This window comes from Oryzias latipes, chromosome 9, assembly GCF_002234675.1.
Source record: "Oryzias latipes chromosome 9, ASM223467v1".
NCBI lineage: Eukaryota > Metazoa > Chordata > Actinopteri > Beloniformes > Adrianichthyidae > Oryzias > Oryzias latipes.
This window is the reverse complement of record NC_019867.2, coordinates 12,574,068-12,587,084: the sequence shown is the minus strand read 5'-3', so window position 1 is coordinate 12,587,084 and position 13,017 is coordinate 12,574,068. Positions and strand designations below refer to the sequence as shown.

Genomic DNA, 13,017 nt, shown 5'->3' with positions numbered 1-13,017 from the left:
GACGGGTTATTAAAGTTCAGTGCCATTTGTGCGAACAATGAGCGAAACTTTGTCAGACTCACAATGTGGTGCAGAAAAAGTGCTGACATGCGATCTACATCTGATCTGAAGTAACCTTTTAGTCTGAGCAGCAAAAATCTAATTAGAAAAGCAACAACGCCCTCTTTTGACCCGCATGAGGTGAGATTTTCATTGTGTGCAGTTTGTTGAGACCCGACACACACTACTGTGTGTTAAATGCACACATGCTATTCAAGTCTTAAGGATTGTTTCAATAGGATCTCCGTCTGCAGTCATGTGTACTAACCTTAATTCTTTAAAGAAGTCTGACAAATTTTAAATGTTATAATATTCTTTTTATTAATTATTTTATTTTACAAAGCTCAATGGAGATTTTTTTTATTACAACAATAATTGAGTGTATTAGTTCATCTTTGCTTAGAATAAAGCTTTCATTGCTCATCTTCTGGTTGAACATGTGTGTTTCCAAAGGCATGTCGAGACTTCTTGGACCTAGCTGAGACTCACAGCAGGAGATGGCAGCGTGCACTCCAGTATGAGAGAGAGCAGCGTACCCACTTAGAGGAAACCATTGAGCAGCTTGCCAAACAACATAACAGCCTGGAGCGGGCGTGGAGGGAAGCACCCACGCTTGCTTCAAGCTCACCCAGTGCCCCCACCACAAACAAGGGTGAGCCTGCTTAAACATTTTTAGACCTCTACTATCTTGACTGACTAAACATTCTGTGTTACCTAACTCAGCAGGGTCCCTTACAGACATACATTTTTTGATTTTGTTCTCTGTTTTGTCCTTTAAAAAAGAAATAACAGTCAATTTGACATTTAATGTGTTCAACTGATTTCAGGCTTTTATGATTTAAAGGATGCCTAATCATGTATTTATTTAAATATTTTGTTAAATGCCAAACAGAATGTTGAGTGGTTTTCCACTTGCAGGGGTGTGTTGCAAACTGGTATTTGAAGCTTTTAGGTAAAAGATAGTTCCCCCTCCTTGTTGGATCACTACACGTTATCATGTTTGTATATCAAAACTTGAGCAACACACACACATGAACTTGCGTCAATCGGGCCAGTTAACAAGCAGGAACACTGCCAACTTTACTAAGCTGATTATTGCTCGATTAATCCCACGGGTACATGATTATGGGCTCTGCTTCTCTGAATTCTGTGAAATATGAAGGCAGTTCTATAAAAAGGTTTCTCCAGTTTTGCCGGATGTGTTTGACTTTCTCCATTAAAGGAGGTGAAAGGTCAAACAAAGAAGAGGCGAGTGATGAAGATGAGGATACGGAGTACTTTGATGCCATGGAGGATTCCCCTGCATTCATCACAGTGACTGCCAGTGAGAGCAGCCAGCACAGGTCAGTCTGACGGGCAGAAACACCAGGTCCACGGAACTTCTTTTGAATTTGTGCTTGATAATGATTGATAGGTAAATACGGAAGCATAAAGCATAAATTGATCCAATAGTTGCTGAAGTGCTTGATCTGTGACAGTTTTTGGAAAAAAGAAATATTTCAAAGGTAAATTGGCATACATTCCTAAACTCTCTTTCCCCTTAGAGAACTTCATTCCTTCCAGCTGACCAGCGTTATTCGCTTTTCCTGTGCGTAGTTGCAATGCTGCAATAATTGATTAGTTTTTCCCTCATCCACAACACTAAGAGGGACTGCAGCTGTTAAATGGCGTTCAGCTCCAGCACCCAGCAGTGTTATTTCTTCTTTGCACTGTGATTTATGTCAATAAGCAGAGCCAGATGAAGTTTTTGACATTGTATGTTCCAAGCTGATTGCATAAATTGTGTCTCTCCCAGGCGATCTCAGAGTAACTTGAGTGGCGCGAGTGGAGGACAAGCCTATGAGTGGAACCAGGACGACAATGTGAGTGCCTTCTAACAAGTAGGAGTTACAGAACCAAAGTCCTTTTACAAAACTTTACAAAAATAAAACTTTAGGTTTTCTTTTTTTCCATTTTTGATTTCCAAAGATGTAACAGTTCATTTTATCCATGAAAATTAGATAAAAGTGAAAGATGTCACCTTTTTATCAGCAGCCCAATGCTCACAAACATCTATTTCTTCATTTTTTGGTTTTCATCACCATATTCTTTATACTAGATGTCTCCAAGCTGCAATGATGTATCAGGAAAGGAGCTGCAACCCCGCAGAGAGAGACGAACTCGTGTCCCAGACAAGCCCAATTACTCCTTGAACTTGTGGAGCATCATGAAGAACTGCATTGGCAAGGAGCTCTCCAAAATCCCAATGCCTGTAGGTCTATATGCTGTTTGCTCACAGCACAACATGGATATCTGTCTTACATTTTCTGAGCATAGATGTTGTTGGCCTGCAGGTAAACTTTAACGAGCCTTTGTCGATGCTGCAACGTCTCACTGAGGACTTGGAGTATCATGAACTCTTAGACAAGGCAGCCCGCTGTGAGTCTTCTTTGGAGCAGATGTGCCTGGTCGCTGCCTTTTCTGTCTCCTCCTACTCCACCACTGTCCATCGGACTGCCAAGCCCTTCAACCCCCTTCTGGGTGAGACCTATGAGCTCGATCGCCTGGAGGAGTTTGGCTACCGGTCACTGTGTGAGCAGGTATGGCTCAGCTGCAGGGAAAATGTGTTTTCACTTCCCCCAAAGTGCTCGCGAGTACTTGACTCCCAAATAAAGGTCAGATGGTGTTGGTCCAAACTAAATAATACTCCTAATGCATGTTTTTGCGTTTGTTTTAACCTCAGGTGAGCCATCACCCCCCTGCAGCTGCTCATCATGTGATTTCCCAAAGAGGCTGGACCTTGTGGCAGGAAATCACTATAGCCAGCAAGTTTCGGGGGAAATACCTCTCCATTATGCCTCTGGGTGAGAAACTCTTCTTCATCTGTGGAGTCATCAGAGTAGCTATACATTAGGGTATGATTTAAATTGTAGAATTTTGGAATAATGTTCTTTCACTGCCAGAGAATTTAAAAGATCAGTCTTAATATACTCACAACTTAAAAAGACAGACTCACCTTTCCATATTAATAGTGTCTCAATCGAGTCTTTTGTTTGATCTTATTTTCCACAATCACAATAGTCATTTATAGCTGACTTCTTCATGACTTCTTTTTTAGAGCTTGTAAAGTAAAGCTCTCCTGTCAGCTTTAACTGAGATCATTTTGTTCTAAAGGTCAAGTAAAAACTTTCATAGATCTATCACACTAATGAGCCCCTTACATAGTGTGTAGGGTTCAGGTGGGTTGAAAAACGAAAAATCCCCACAATGTGCCTGCATCTCACCTACTTCACTCTTACTTAGCCTTACGTGCTTAAATGTTAACCATGAGGTGTCACCCACAGCATGCCCATAGAAAAAAACATTTTTGCTCACCAAGCGCTCTCCGATCTTAAAATTTTATGCAGGCCGTTTTTGCTCACTGACAGCCTTTATCCACCCATAAGGGGCAGTTGTGACTATGGCTTAAGGTATTTACAGGCTATTATATACATATCTGATCTAAATGACGTTTGTGTAAATAGAAGCACAGACTGGGACTCAGAACAAGAAACGAAGACCCTCGAATAGCAGGCCACTGATCAGGATGGTTTTAGTACCACTTTAGTGACATACATAAATCTATAAGATGTAAAGGTATCATCATGTTGCCCTTTGAGGGTAAAGACCCACTGCTTCTGCCTAAAATAAATTAGTTAGTAAACTAGTTATTACACTAGTCAAGGAATGTATTAGTAGGATTCCTCTTGCTCCCAGATGTGGCTCCTAAGAGGGGCCTTGTAATAGAAAAGACTCCTGATTTATATTTGTTTATGTGAGTAGACCACTTTGCAAGTAGCCAACATGGCTGTTCACAGAGCATGGATGACATGTTTAATTGGCAAAAGCTAATCAATAACCATCATGTTTGCGTCAGCAGCTGCAGAATCATAACTAAGCAGATGTGACTGTTAATTTCATCCTTGATGATATCTTGTTTCCATGTGTCCTCAGGTACCATCCACCTGCAGTTTCACTCCAGTGGGAACCACTATGTGTGGAGGAAGGTCACCTCCACTGTGCACAACATCATTGTAGGAAAGTTATGGATTGATCAGGTCGGTTTATGAGAGCTTCTTCTTCACATTTACAAACTGGCCGTCCCTCCCTCGACCTTTCACTATAACCTATAAGTCAGTGGCTCATTCCATGTTGCAGAAATGTGTAGTACAGATGAGAAGAGCAGAGGGCGTGAAGAAAGGATTTAGACAGAAGCTACACAGCCTATGACCATGGAGCTCCTGGATCTCTGGGGATTTATCTTAGCCTTTCATCTCTAATAACCCCATAAAACAAAAGCCTCTTTTTTCTGTGCAATTTTCTTGTTACAGAGGGGGAAAGCACAGTGTGTGCATGTCTGCAGGAATGTCTGATTACTTTCCTATTTTCTCTTATGTTTTCTCATTTCCCTTGTTTCCACTCTTGTTTGTGACATTAGGCTACCTTCTGATAGCATATGACTAAAGGCAAAGATTTAAGAAGGGAATTTGTTAATTCTGAGTGTAAAAAAAGTCACAAATATCCCCAAAATTCCAGTAAATCCATATATTTTGTTCCTTCAATTTTCCTTCATCAGTTCAACATTTAAATCTCAGTCAAAATATGCAGAAAATAAGAACACAAACAAAACAGGATAGTCAAAATAATACAGATTTTTATTTAAAATACTCTTGTTCATAATGGCAGCTCAAGCAGTCTTGCTCAGTTTATCCATTTCAGCTCCTCCAGGAGGATAAATCTTTTCTAGGTCAGCCCTGACACCCCGCCTGTAGAAGTTCACATCCTCTGGTTCTGTTTCAATCATGTTCTTTCCATCAACACCCACATTCTGCTATGATACTTGAGCTCAAGGGTCCAAATCAATGGCGTATTCTAAATAAGGATTATTGCTCTAATGGTGTAGGGACCAAACAGCCCTAAGCAGCAGCAGCATTACTAAGCTGTTCTGGATGTGTGCATGATGAATCACACCTCCTGTATTTTAACAAAGTGCAGTTTAATACAATAGTTTTCACAGCTTTTTAAAACACAGTGAAAAGGAAATGACATGTTTCTGACATGTTTGTATTTGTGCAGTCAGGAGACATTGAGATTGTAAATCACAGGACCAAGGAGGCCTGCCAGCTCAAGTTCTCTCCTTACAGCTACTTCTCCAGGGATGTTCCTCGAAAGGTAAATACTTTCTTTTCCCTGCTTAGCTATTGCTTAATGTTGATATAACAACGTGGGACATGTGAATGTAATTTGCACAATGCTGCCTCCTGCTGGAAACGACCAGGAGGGTATGGAAAACAACAAGCTGCTCTTCTCAGATGGAGCAGATTAGTACCGTCTGTTGGATCAAACCCAGCTGCTGGGAAAAAAACCAACTGTCATCACAGAAGATCACACGTGAAAAAAGCACATCCAGAGTCGAATTCCATTTTTAAAAGTTTAAAAGTGAATTGATGTTAACCCCTTTGTGGGTGGATAATCCAAAAACCCTAAAGATTAGCAGAGTTTGAGAATGGGGTTAAAGCAACCCTTTTTCAAGGTTTTCATGAAGAAACCATATTTTTAATTTTTCTTAAGCACTCAGTTTTAGCCAAAGAACCAGTTTAAATAACAGGAAATACATTTTTAAGAACTAAGAACTCCAAGTTCTGCTGGCAGCTTTTGGTGTTATTTGGATTATTTATACTATATTTTATGCTATAGCTAAAGCTAGTGAGGAACAATTTTGTAAGAGCCTACATATAACACAATATTTTCTTATTTTGGGAATAAGAACTTTTCTCTTTCCAGGTGACGGGGGTTGTGGCAGACAGTTCAGGCCAGGCGCATTACATCCTCTCCGGCACGTGGGATGACAAAATGGAAAGCGCCAAAATCCTTCAAAGCAGTCGAGGGGGCAGCGGATCAGAAGGAAAGCAAAAGACTGTCTATCAAACTCTGTCCCCAAAATTGCTGTGGAAGAAATACCCTCTACCGTAAGGCCGCTCCCTCAACTTCAGATGACGGGAACTTAGTAAAAGTAAAAAATACCAAATCCTTCCTATTTCCTTGTGTTTCGCTAGAGAAAATGCGGAAAACATGTACTACTTCTCATCTCTGGCTCTGACCCTGAATGAGCCAGAAGAAGGAGTTGCAGTGACCGACAGCCGGCTGAGACCTGACCAGAGGCTGATGGAGGACGGAAGATGGGATGAAGCAAACGCTGAAAAGCAGAGGCTAGAAGAGAAACAAAGAGCTGTGAGGAGGAGGCGGGAAGCAGAGGCCTCCGAGGCTTTGGATGAAGGTGAGCAATCAAGAGTTAGAGGTGTAGCATTAACAGTGTTACAATGCTAAAAACACTGGGCTATAAATGATTAATAGTTTAAAATAAAAAGTAGATAATGTTTAAGTAATGTGACACTATGAGATCTGACCAAAAAAAGAAAAAAACTTGAAATAGTGATCAATAGGGGATAAATGTTAATGTGCTGCTCCTCTTTTAACCGTTTTTCTAATAACATTTTAAAATACTGTGATCTTTTTATAATTGAATGGATAAATGTAAAACTTCAAACACACGTGACAAAATATGCCAAAAATATTTTTTTAAAAAATTAAATTGTGCAGAAAGAAATGGGTTAAAATAAAGTTTGACACTTTAAAGAAGGAAGAAATATAATTCCCTCTCCAAATGTCATGATGAATTTTGAATTAAAAAAGCAATAACACAAATGCCCAAAACATGGCAGATGACATAATGATTACTGCCGTCTTTGTACATAATTTCTAACCATAAAAGCATTAGAGTTGAAGGGGGATCTATGATAAGGAAGATATTTGGAGGCTGACTCAAAACAAAGCAGATTTGAAATGAATCATGTATCACCTGCAGCTTTTCATCCTGGTAGTGTTTCTCTGTGTGATTTTCCAAGATTCTGTTCAATGTACCCATAATGTGTCTTTCTCTTCCTCCCTCTGTTGATGGTCAGAGTGTGAGTATGACTCTGGTGAGTGAGGGTTGCCCTGGACCCCTCTGTTGTGCATCGCACACTTAAACATACACACACACACACAAAACATCCTCTTGTGGTTTGTGTGCTCTGTCACTGTTTGGGATCTGCATGATGCTCCTCTCATGTTAACTTCTCCAAACAACAACAAGGCGGGAACGCTTTTTCCTGCTCACATGTGATATTTTCATTCAGAAACGGCCTCAGACACATTAGTGAGAAGCGTCAATAGTAAATGAATGAGCTATTTCTGCACTCAAGCCCTTCACTTTGATCTGAAATAGTAGTTTTTACAAGTGCTTTCAAAGTTTTAATTAATTCACATAAACTTTAAGGGAACATTAAATGGTCAACATAACACTATTACTAAAACAGAACTTTTTAAGAAAGAGGCATTTTACTTCAGAAAAGCCAAAACCTATAATCATAAAGTTTCTTTTTGCTCATCTAGTTCTGCTTTTGTTCCCATCGACACCATTCAGTTAAACCTCTTGCAGCTTGTCTCATATTTGAAGCTATACCAAATGCAGCGCACAGCAGTTGGTTGCTATTCATGAATACATTTCTTTACCTGGACATTGTAATTGCTCTTTGAATTGCTTGAATTTCCTCTACAACAACATGGTAACATGGCGGTTATCAGGTAACACCTGTGCTTCTTCTGCAGGTAGAGAATATGAAGGATACCAACCACTGTGGTTCCACCAGAGGCGGGACTCGCTCACCGGAGAGACGAGCTTCGTGTATAAGGGAGGATACTGGGAGACAAAGGAAAGTCAGGACTGGAATATCTGTCCTGACATCTTTTAACTGGAGGAACTCATCTCAAATCCCCCTCTACGGGACGGGGAACCGCTCAGCCTTTGGTCCTCAGGCAGTGGGGCGTAGCTGGCTTATGAGCACCACATGGACCTTCCTGAGAAAGAGAATGTGCGGATTTCCTACATTCTCTGATCACTCTGTACCTCCAAATGTACAATCTCATTCTTTTGATTCTATTATGAGGACAGACAGGGTGGGAAGTCCTCTTTGATGCTTTAAAGATATATGAGAAGATGAAGGAATGCCACAGATGAAGGTACCTGAATGTTCCTGGAATCTGCAAACAATGCCCACTAAGCACTTTAGTGAGTTTACCAAACAAAGTTTAACTTCTTGATGGAATTCCATATTGAAAAACACATGATTAGATTGACAAAATCATAAAGAGGCACTTAAAAACACAAAGCCTTGATGCAAAGGTCAGTAATTCTGTGCTTTCCAGAAAAGCTCCTTGTATTTTATTTAGCGCAATTAAAAATGATGAATGAGCTTTGTTCAAATTGATACAATCAAACCTAATCTTTCCCTTTTTGGCTGCTTAAAATGTGCCTAATAGAAGAGGCGTTATGTGTGTAAATATCACAAAATTAGATATCATTTACATTGCAGAGAAGAAAAGAGTTTAAAAAAAAAAGATCAATTCTGTCAAAAAGAATTTAAAAAATATGAGCATGTATATAATAATGAAGGACGCTGACAATAATACAGGTCTTTATTTGAAATGTGCAGTCTAGGGAAACCAGTCTGACCTGCCTGAACTGTGATTACTTGAAATCTCCACAGCTAATACAAATGATTTTCAGGTATGCACTAGTCAAAAACGTTATATTTTGGTGTAGTTGGACCCCCTATTAACGAAAATTCAGTCTTACCTGCTGTGAAAATCAACTCCTCTGGATAAACAGGGAAGATTTCTGATTGGAAAGAGAGCAGCAACTCAAAAATAATACTTGTTTTCTACCTAAAACTACCACATAAAAACCCAAATATGAAGACATTTGACTCAGACAAATGCTATAGTTTATGTACCACGTTAAAAAAATGGTCCTGCACTCTATACACAACAGCAATGGTGACTTAGACTTCACTCAACCTGAGTAGGACTGGAGTCTTAACGGACTTAAAAATAGAATTGAAGGACCTGAATTTTGGAGTTTGTGAGTTGTTTCTATTGGTTTCTCTTTATTCTAACTTCAGACTTTGCTGTCTAACGAAGAAAGCCTTTTCTTTGATTTCTTTTGTTTGGTTCTGCAGAAACACCAAATGTGCCATTCCGTGTTTCTGCTGGTTGTGTTCAAGTAGCATAAAGAAAAATTGTGACACTAAAATTCTCCTTTGACTTGGACTTGCAAAAAGTGACTTTTGTACATCTCTGGTGTTTAACTCCATAATTGTCTAAACTGCCATTCAACGACAGCTAGGATGTTTAATAAATTCAAAAAAGGACAGTAACGTTTGAGAAAACTTCTAAAAAAAAAGTGATATTCTTCTGTGGCATCCATTTACTCTGACTAGAAGTTTATCCTTCATAGTTGGTCCTCAATATTTTAATTATTGCAGCAGCTGAGAGATCGAGTAATTGTGAAAACTTTCACACAATCCCACTTCCAAAACATGAGAAACCTCTCTTTGGGAATATTAGTTCAATATCCGGACTCTCTTCTGTAATTGTGTTTGAAATATCTGATGCCTTGAAACTTCTGTGAGTTTAATGCACTAAACATACTTGAGATATTTCTCCATTTGTAATTTTATAAATACACAGTAGTAGTCCTGAACTTCCAGGGAATGTGCAGCATTCAAGCACTAACATAACCACCCATCAAAAACAAGAGGCAGCATTTTTCAGCTCAGTTAACCAGTACTTAGTAAAAATCACTAACATGTAGAAAACCAGCTCCATCTGTGCTTAAACCATACCTTGTTCTTTTGTGCTCTGACACAGTTTGACTGATCCGTCTCAGTGAGTGAACAGTATCATCTAGCACTATCTAAGATCTGCATTTCTAGTATTTAAATTGTCTTTCTGGATAAAAAACAAACAACAAAGCCCTTGGGTGGATTCAGCTAATGGGAGGTTGTAGATGCTGACAGGGCTGGTTCCTGAGGCTTTCCAGCAGGCAGCCGGGCAGCTGCAGCTGCAGCTGTAGCCACAGGCTCGGCTGCTCCAGACCCACCATTCACAAGGATGCTGATCTGGGATCAGCCTACAGAGGTACCACGAGTCTTTTTTGCCTTCAACTGACTGAATAAGGGAACACATCCCCTTACCTGTGCACTACGAGAATACATTACAGAGTTTTCAGAACCAGTTAGTATTTTTTTTTTGTAATTATTGTTGGGAATGTAGAAATCGTGGCTGGAGGTACCAGCCATCTAGTCTATTTGTGTGAATATTTTGTGATAAAACAATATTGTATATTAAGAAATAATTATACTAATCTAAGTCAGAAGTTATCTGTACAGAAAGACTGAAGCTTGCTGTCATTAAACGTTTGATTTGTTTCTGTGATCTTGGACGTTAACCCTGCTGCACCTGTGATTTCGCCAAAAATTCTCTTCAACCCACAAAAAGTAATTTTTATTGATTGATGCTCACTCACTAAAAACAAAGGTGGTGTCTTCTGATGCGCATGATGATGTGAAAATGCTCTCAAGTTGCTTTCAGAAGCTGAATGTGTCTATGATTGATGCTGAAAGTGATTTTAAGTTTGATCTGTGATCTGATGGTTAACTGATTGATGACTGATTACTTTTTTGTTTTTGATCAAATTATATTTCTTGAATGTGTTTAGATTAAATGTTCAAAAAATTTAACACCATTTTTTGTTTTGTTTTTTGCTTCAAAAAAAGTAAAAAAAAAAACAATGTAATCTTGTCTAAAAGAAATATTTCAACAGAGTTTGATTTTATTTTTATTCTGCAACAGAGAGAAGCAAGAAAAGCAGCTTAGTTAAAATTGACTACTTAAGCGAGACTCTCTGTATACGTTTATGGTTATCTTTATTAATTTAAAAGATGTTTTCCTCTACAATAGCCCAATTGTAGTCTCTGTATGGAGGATTTCATCAAAATTTCCTCTCATATGTTGGTCCATTATTGAAATAAAGTTAATAATAGATTATTTCGAAGCTTACAGGACAATTTGGCCCCGTTAAAATTATTTGAAATTATCAATTTTAGTTTCTGTTCATTATCAAACAGCAGTCAGATATATTTAGCTTAAAGTCCATCTCGTGGTTTTTCTGCTTTCACTCATTTTTCTCACATTTGAAAAAGCTGCATTCATCTTAACACGGCAAGCTCAAAAAAAAAATGTAAAGGTTTTTTTAATACCTGTGTAAGTAAATCACTTATCACTAACCACAAACTCTCCATATCAGAACCAGCAATCGTGCGTGTTGTCTCAAAAAATAAAGTTTTTCTTCATGAATGAAGAAACTTTTTAAAAAAAAACACCACAGATGTTCATTTTTAGAGACATTTTTAAAATTACCCTCATAAATAACCATTTGTGGTATAAATCAGAAAAAAATTAGCTAAAATGTTGAATTATTCCTTCCCTTTAATTTCACTTGTTTGTTCCTCCTCTCGACTCAGACACTCCCATTTCTATGAGGTTCCATTTGTGCCAAAAATATCACAAATGGAACCTCATACATTTCCACCCATGGATAGAGCTTTGTGTGCACATTTTCCTCATGTCGATGGTGTCCTTTGCACCCTCGGACACTTCTGCAGCAACAGTTTCTCCTATGCCATCTTTCAAGTTCTCATTGCTCAATTACGTCTGCTCTGTTGTCGAGTCCTGACATCTGAAGGAACACAGGTTACAGGTGTGCTGTGAGGAAATTCAACGTTTAATCTGTTGTTTTTGTATTTTAGATGCACTTCAGAGTTTAATATATTGTGTTAGAGATGAATTTATATTTAAGAAAACATGATATACTATATTTTAACTAAGATAGACATTTTACTAAAGCACTGCTTTTGAATTAGCATATTTCTACATACCATGACCTGTTTACAGCTGCTGTTACTTCAAACTGAGCCCTTGCCTGCCACAGAACATGAGGAGAGAAAAACAACCAAAGTGAAAAAGGAGGGTAAACATTTAGCTTTACGTTTTGATGTTTTTAAATCTCTTCTTTTTTCTTTTCTTATTTTTTTATCATGAGTGCCATTTTTTGCTGTTGGTGTGCATAATGGTTTATGTGTGGCACACGTTTCCTCTTTACTCCATGCTGCTCTCAGTTTTATTACTGAAAGAGACCGATAAAGATGTGGATGATTGTTTTTTTTGCCTCTAATCTAAGCCCTACTTCTTATGACCTGTGACTTTGTGATAAAACGGTGGTGGTGATCATGATCTGTATAGTGATGAAAGGTATCAGTAACAGTTAAAACAGTGGCCTGGAACAGATGAAAGCGACTGACCTGCCTTCATTCTTACTTTCCACAGGTGTGTTCAGGTCAAACTACAAATTTAATTGAAGTGTTTCTATTTTTTTTCTTTTTTATTGTGTAATTTTCCCTTTATTTTCACTCCTTATAAATTGTCTTTAAACAAGTCAACAATAATAAAAAGAAGAAAATAAAGTTGTCTTTGTCTGCACTGGATGTGTTTGTGTGTGTTTGTAAATGGAAAAGATTTGAGAATCACAAACCTTTGTTGCAACTCTTTTGAATCTTAAGATAGCTTCTTTGTAGTTTTCATCTTTAAATTCTAAGGTACTTGCTTCACTTATTCTAACTTTTAATCATTCAAAATTTTTTTTGTCTTTGGTTATAATAAATGGTTTTAGGCTGTAATTGTTGCAAAAAAGGCTTGGGACGTAAATACTGATCTGATGGTGTTTCTTTGTTCGGACTGGCCCTGAACGCATCACTAGGTGAAAGTTTTCAAGCTTTTGAAAGATTCCATGGCAACCGTTTGTACTGCTGCAGAAGAGACTGAAGCTACTTTGTGCCCCAAAAGTAAGTAAACCTTGACTGTTACCCGTTTAGTAAGTTTTACATGTTAGTTTGTGAAATATATGAAGTTTTAATGGGTTTTTCTTTAAGACTAACTGCATTTTTGACGAAAAACTTTACCTCAACAAACTCAATGCTGCTGTGTTCAAATTCAAGATTTTAGCTGTAATTTTGTGAACTC

General features: G+C 38.3%; 1 protein-coding gene across 3 annotated transcripts in view; it reads left to right on the top strand.

The window, feature by feature from the left end:
- Positions 1-12,477, top strand: part of LOC101175572 (oxysterol-binding protein 2) — a 40,594-nt gene extending 28,117 nt beyond the window's left edge. For 2 of the 3 annotated variants that reach the window (XM_020705925.1, XM_020705926.2), the window contains exons 4-15: positions 493-691; positions 1,262-1,382; positions 1,835-1,901; positions 2,138-2,290; positions 2,373-2,618; positions 2,762-2,882; positions 4,012-4,115; positions 5,134-5,229; positions 5,842-6,026; positions 6,114-6,334; positions 7,020-7,037; positions 7,708-12,477. In XM_020705925.1, the coding sequence (XP_020561584.1) occupies positions 493-691; positions 1,262-1,382; positions 1,835-1,901; positions 2,138-2,290; positions 2,373-2,618; positions 2,762-2,882; positions 4,012-4,115; positions 5,134-5,229; positions 5,842-6,026; positions 6,114-6,334; positions 7,020-7,037; positions 7,708-7,850 (1,674 nt within the window). In that variant the 3' untranslated portion in view covers positions 7,851-12,477. The remainder of the gene's footprint in view (positions 1-492; positions 692-1,261; positions 1,383-1,834; positions 1,902-2,137; positions 2,291-2,372; positions 2,619-2,761; positions 2,883-4,011; positions 4,116-5,133; positions 5,230-5,841; positions 6,027-6,113; positions 6,335-7,019; positions 7,038-7,707) is intronic. The other variant, XM_011479142.2, reaches the window with a different exon arrangement.
- Positions 12,478-13,017: the final 540 nt, after the last annotated feature.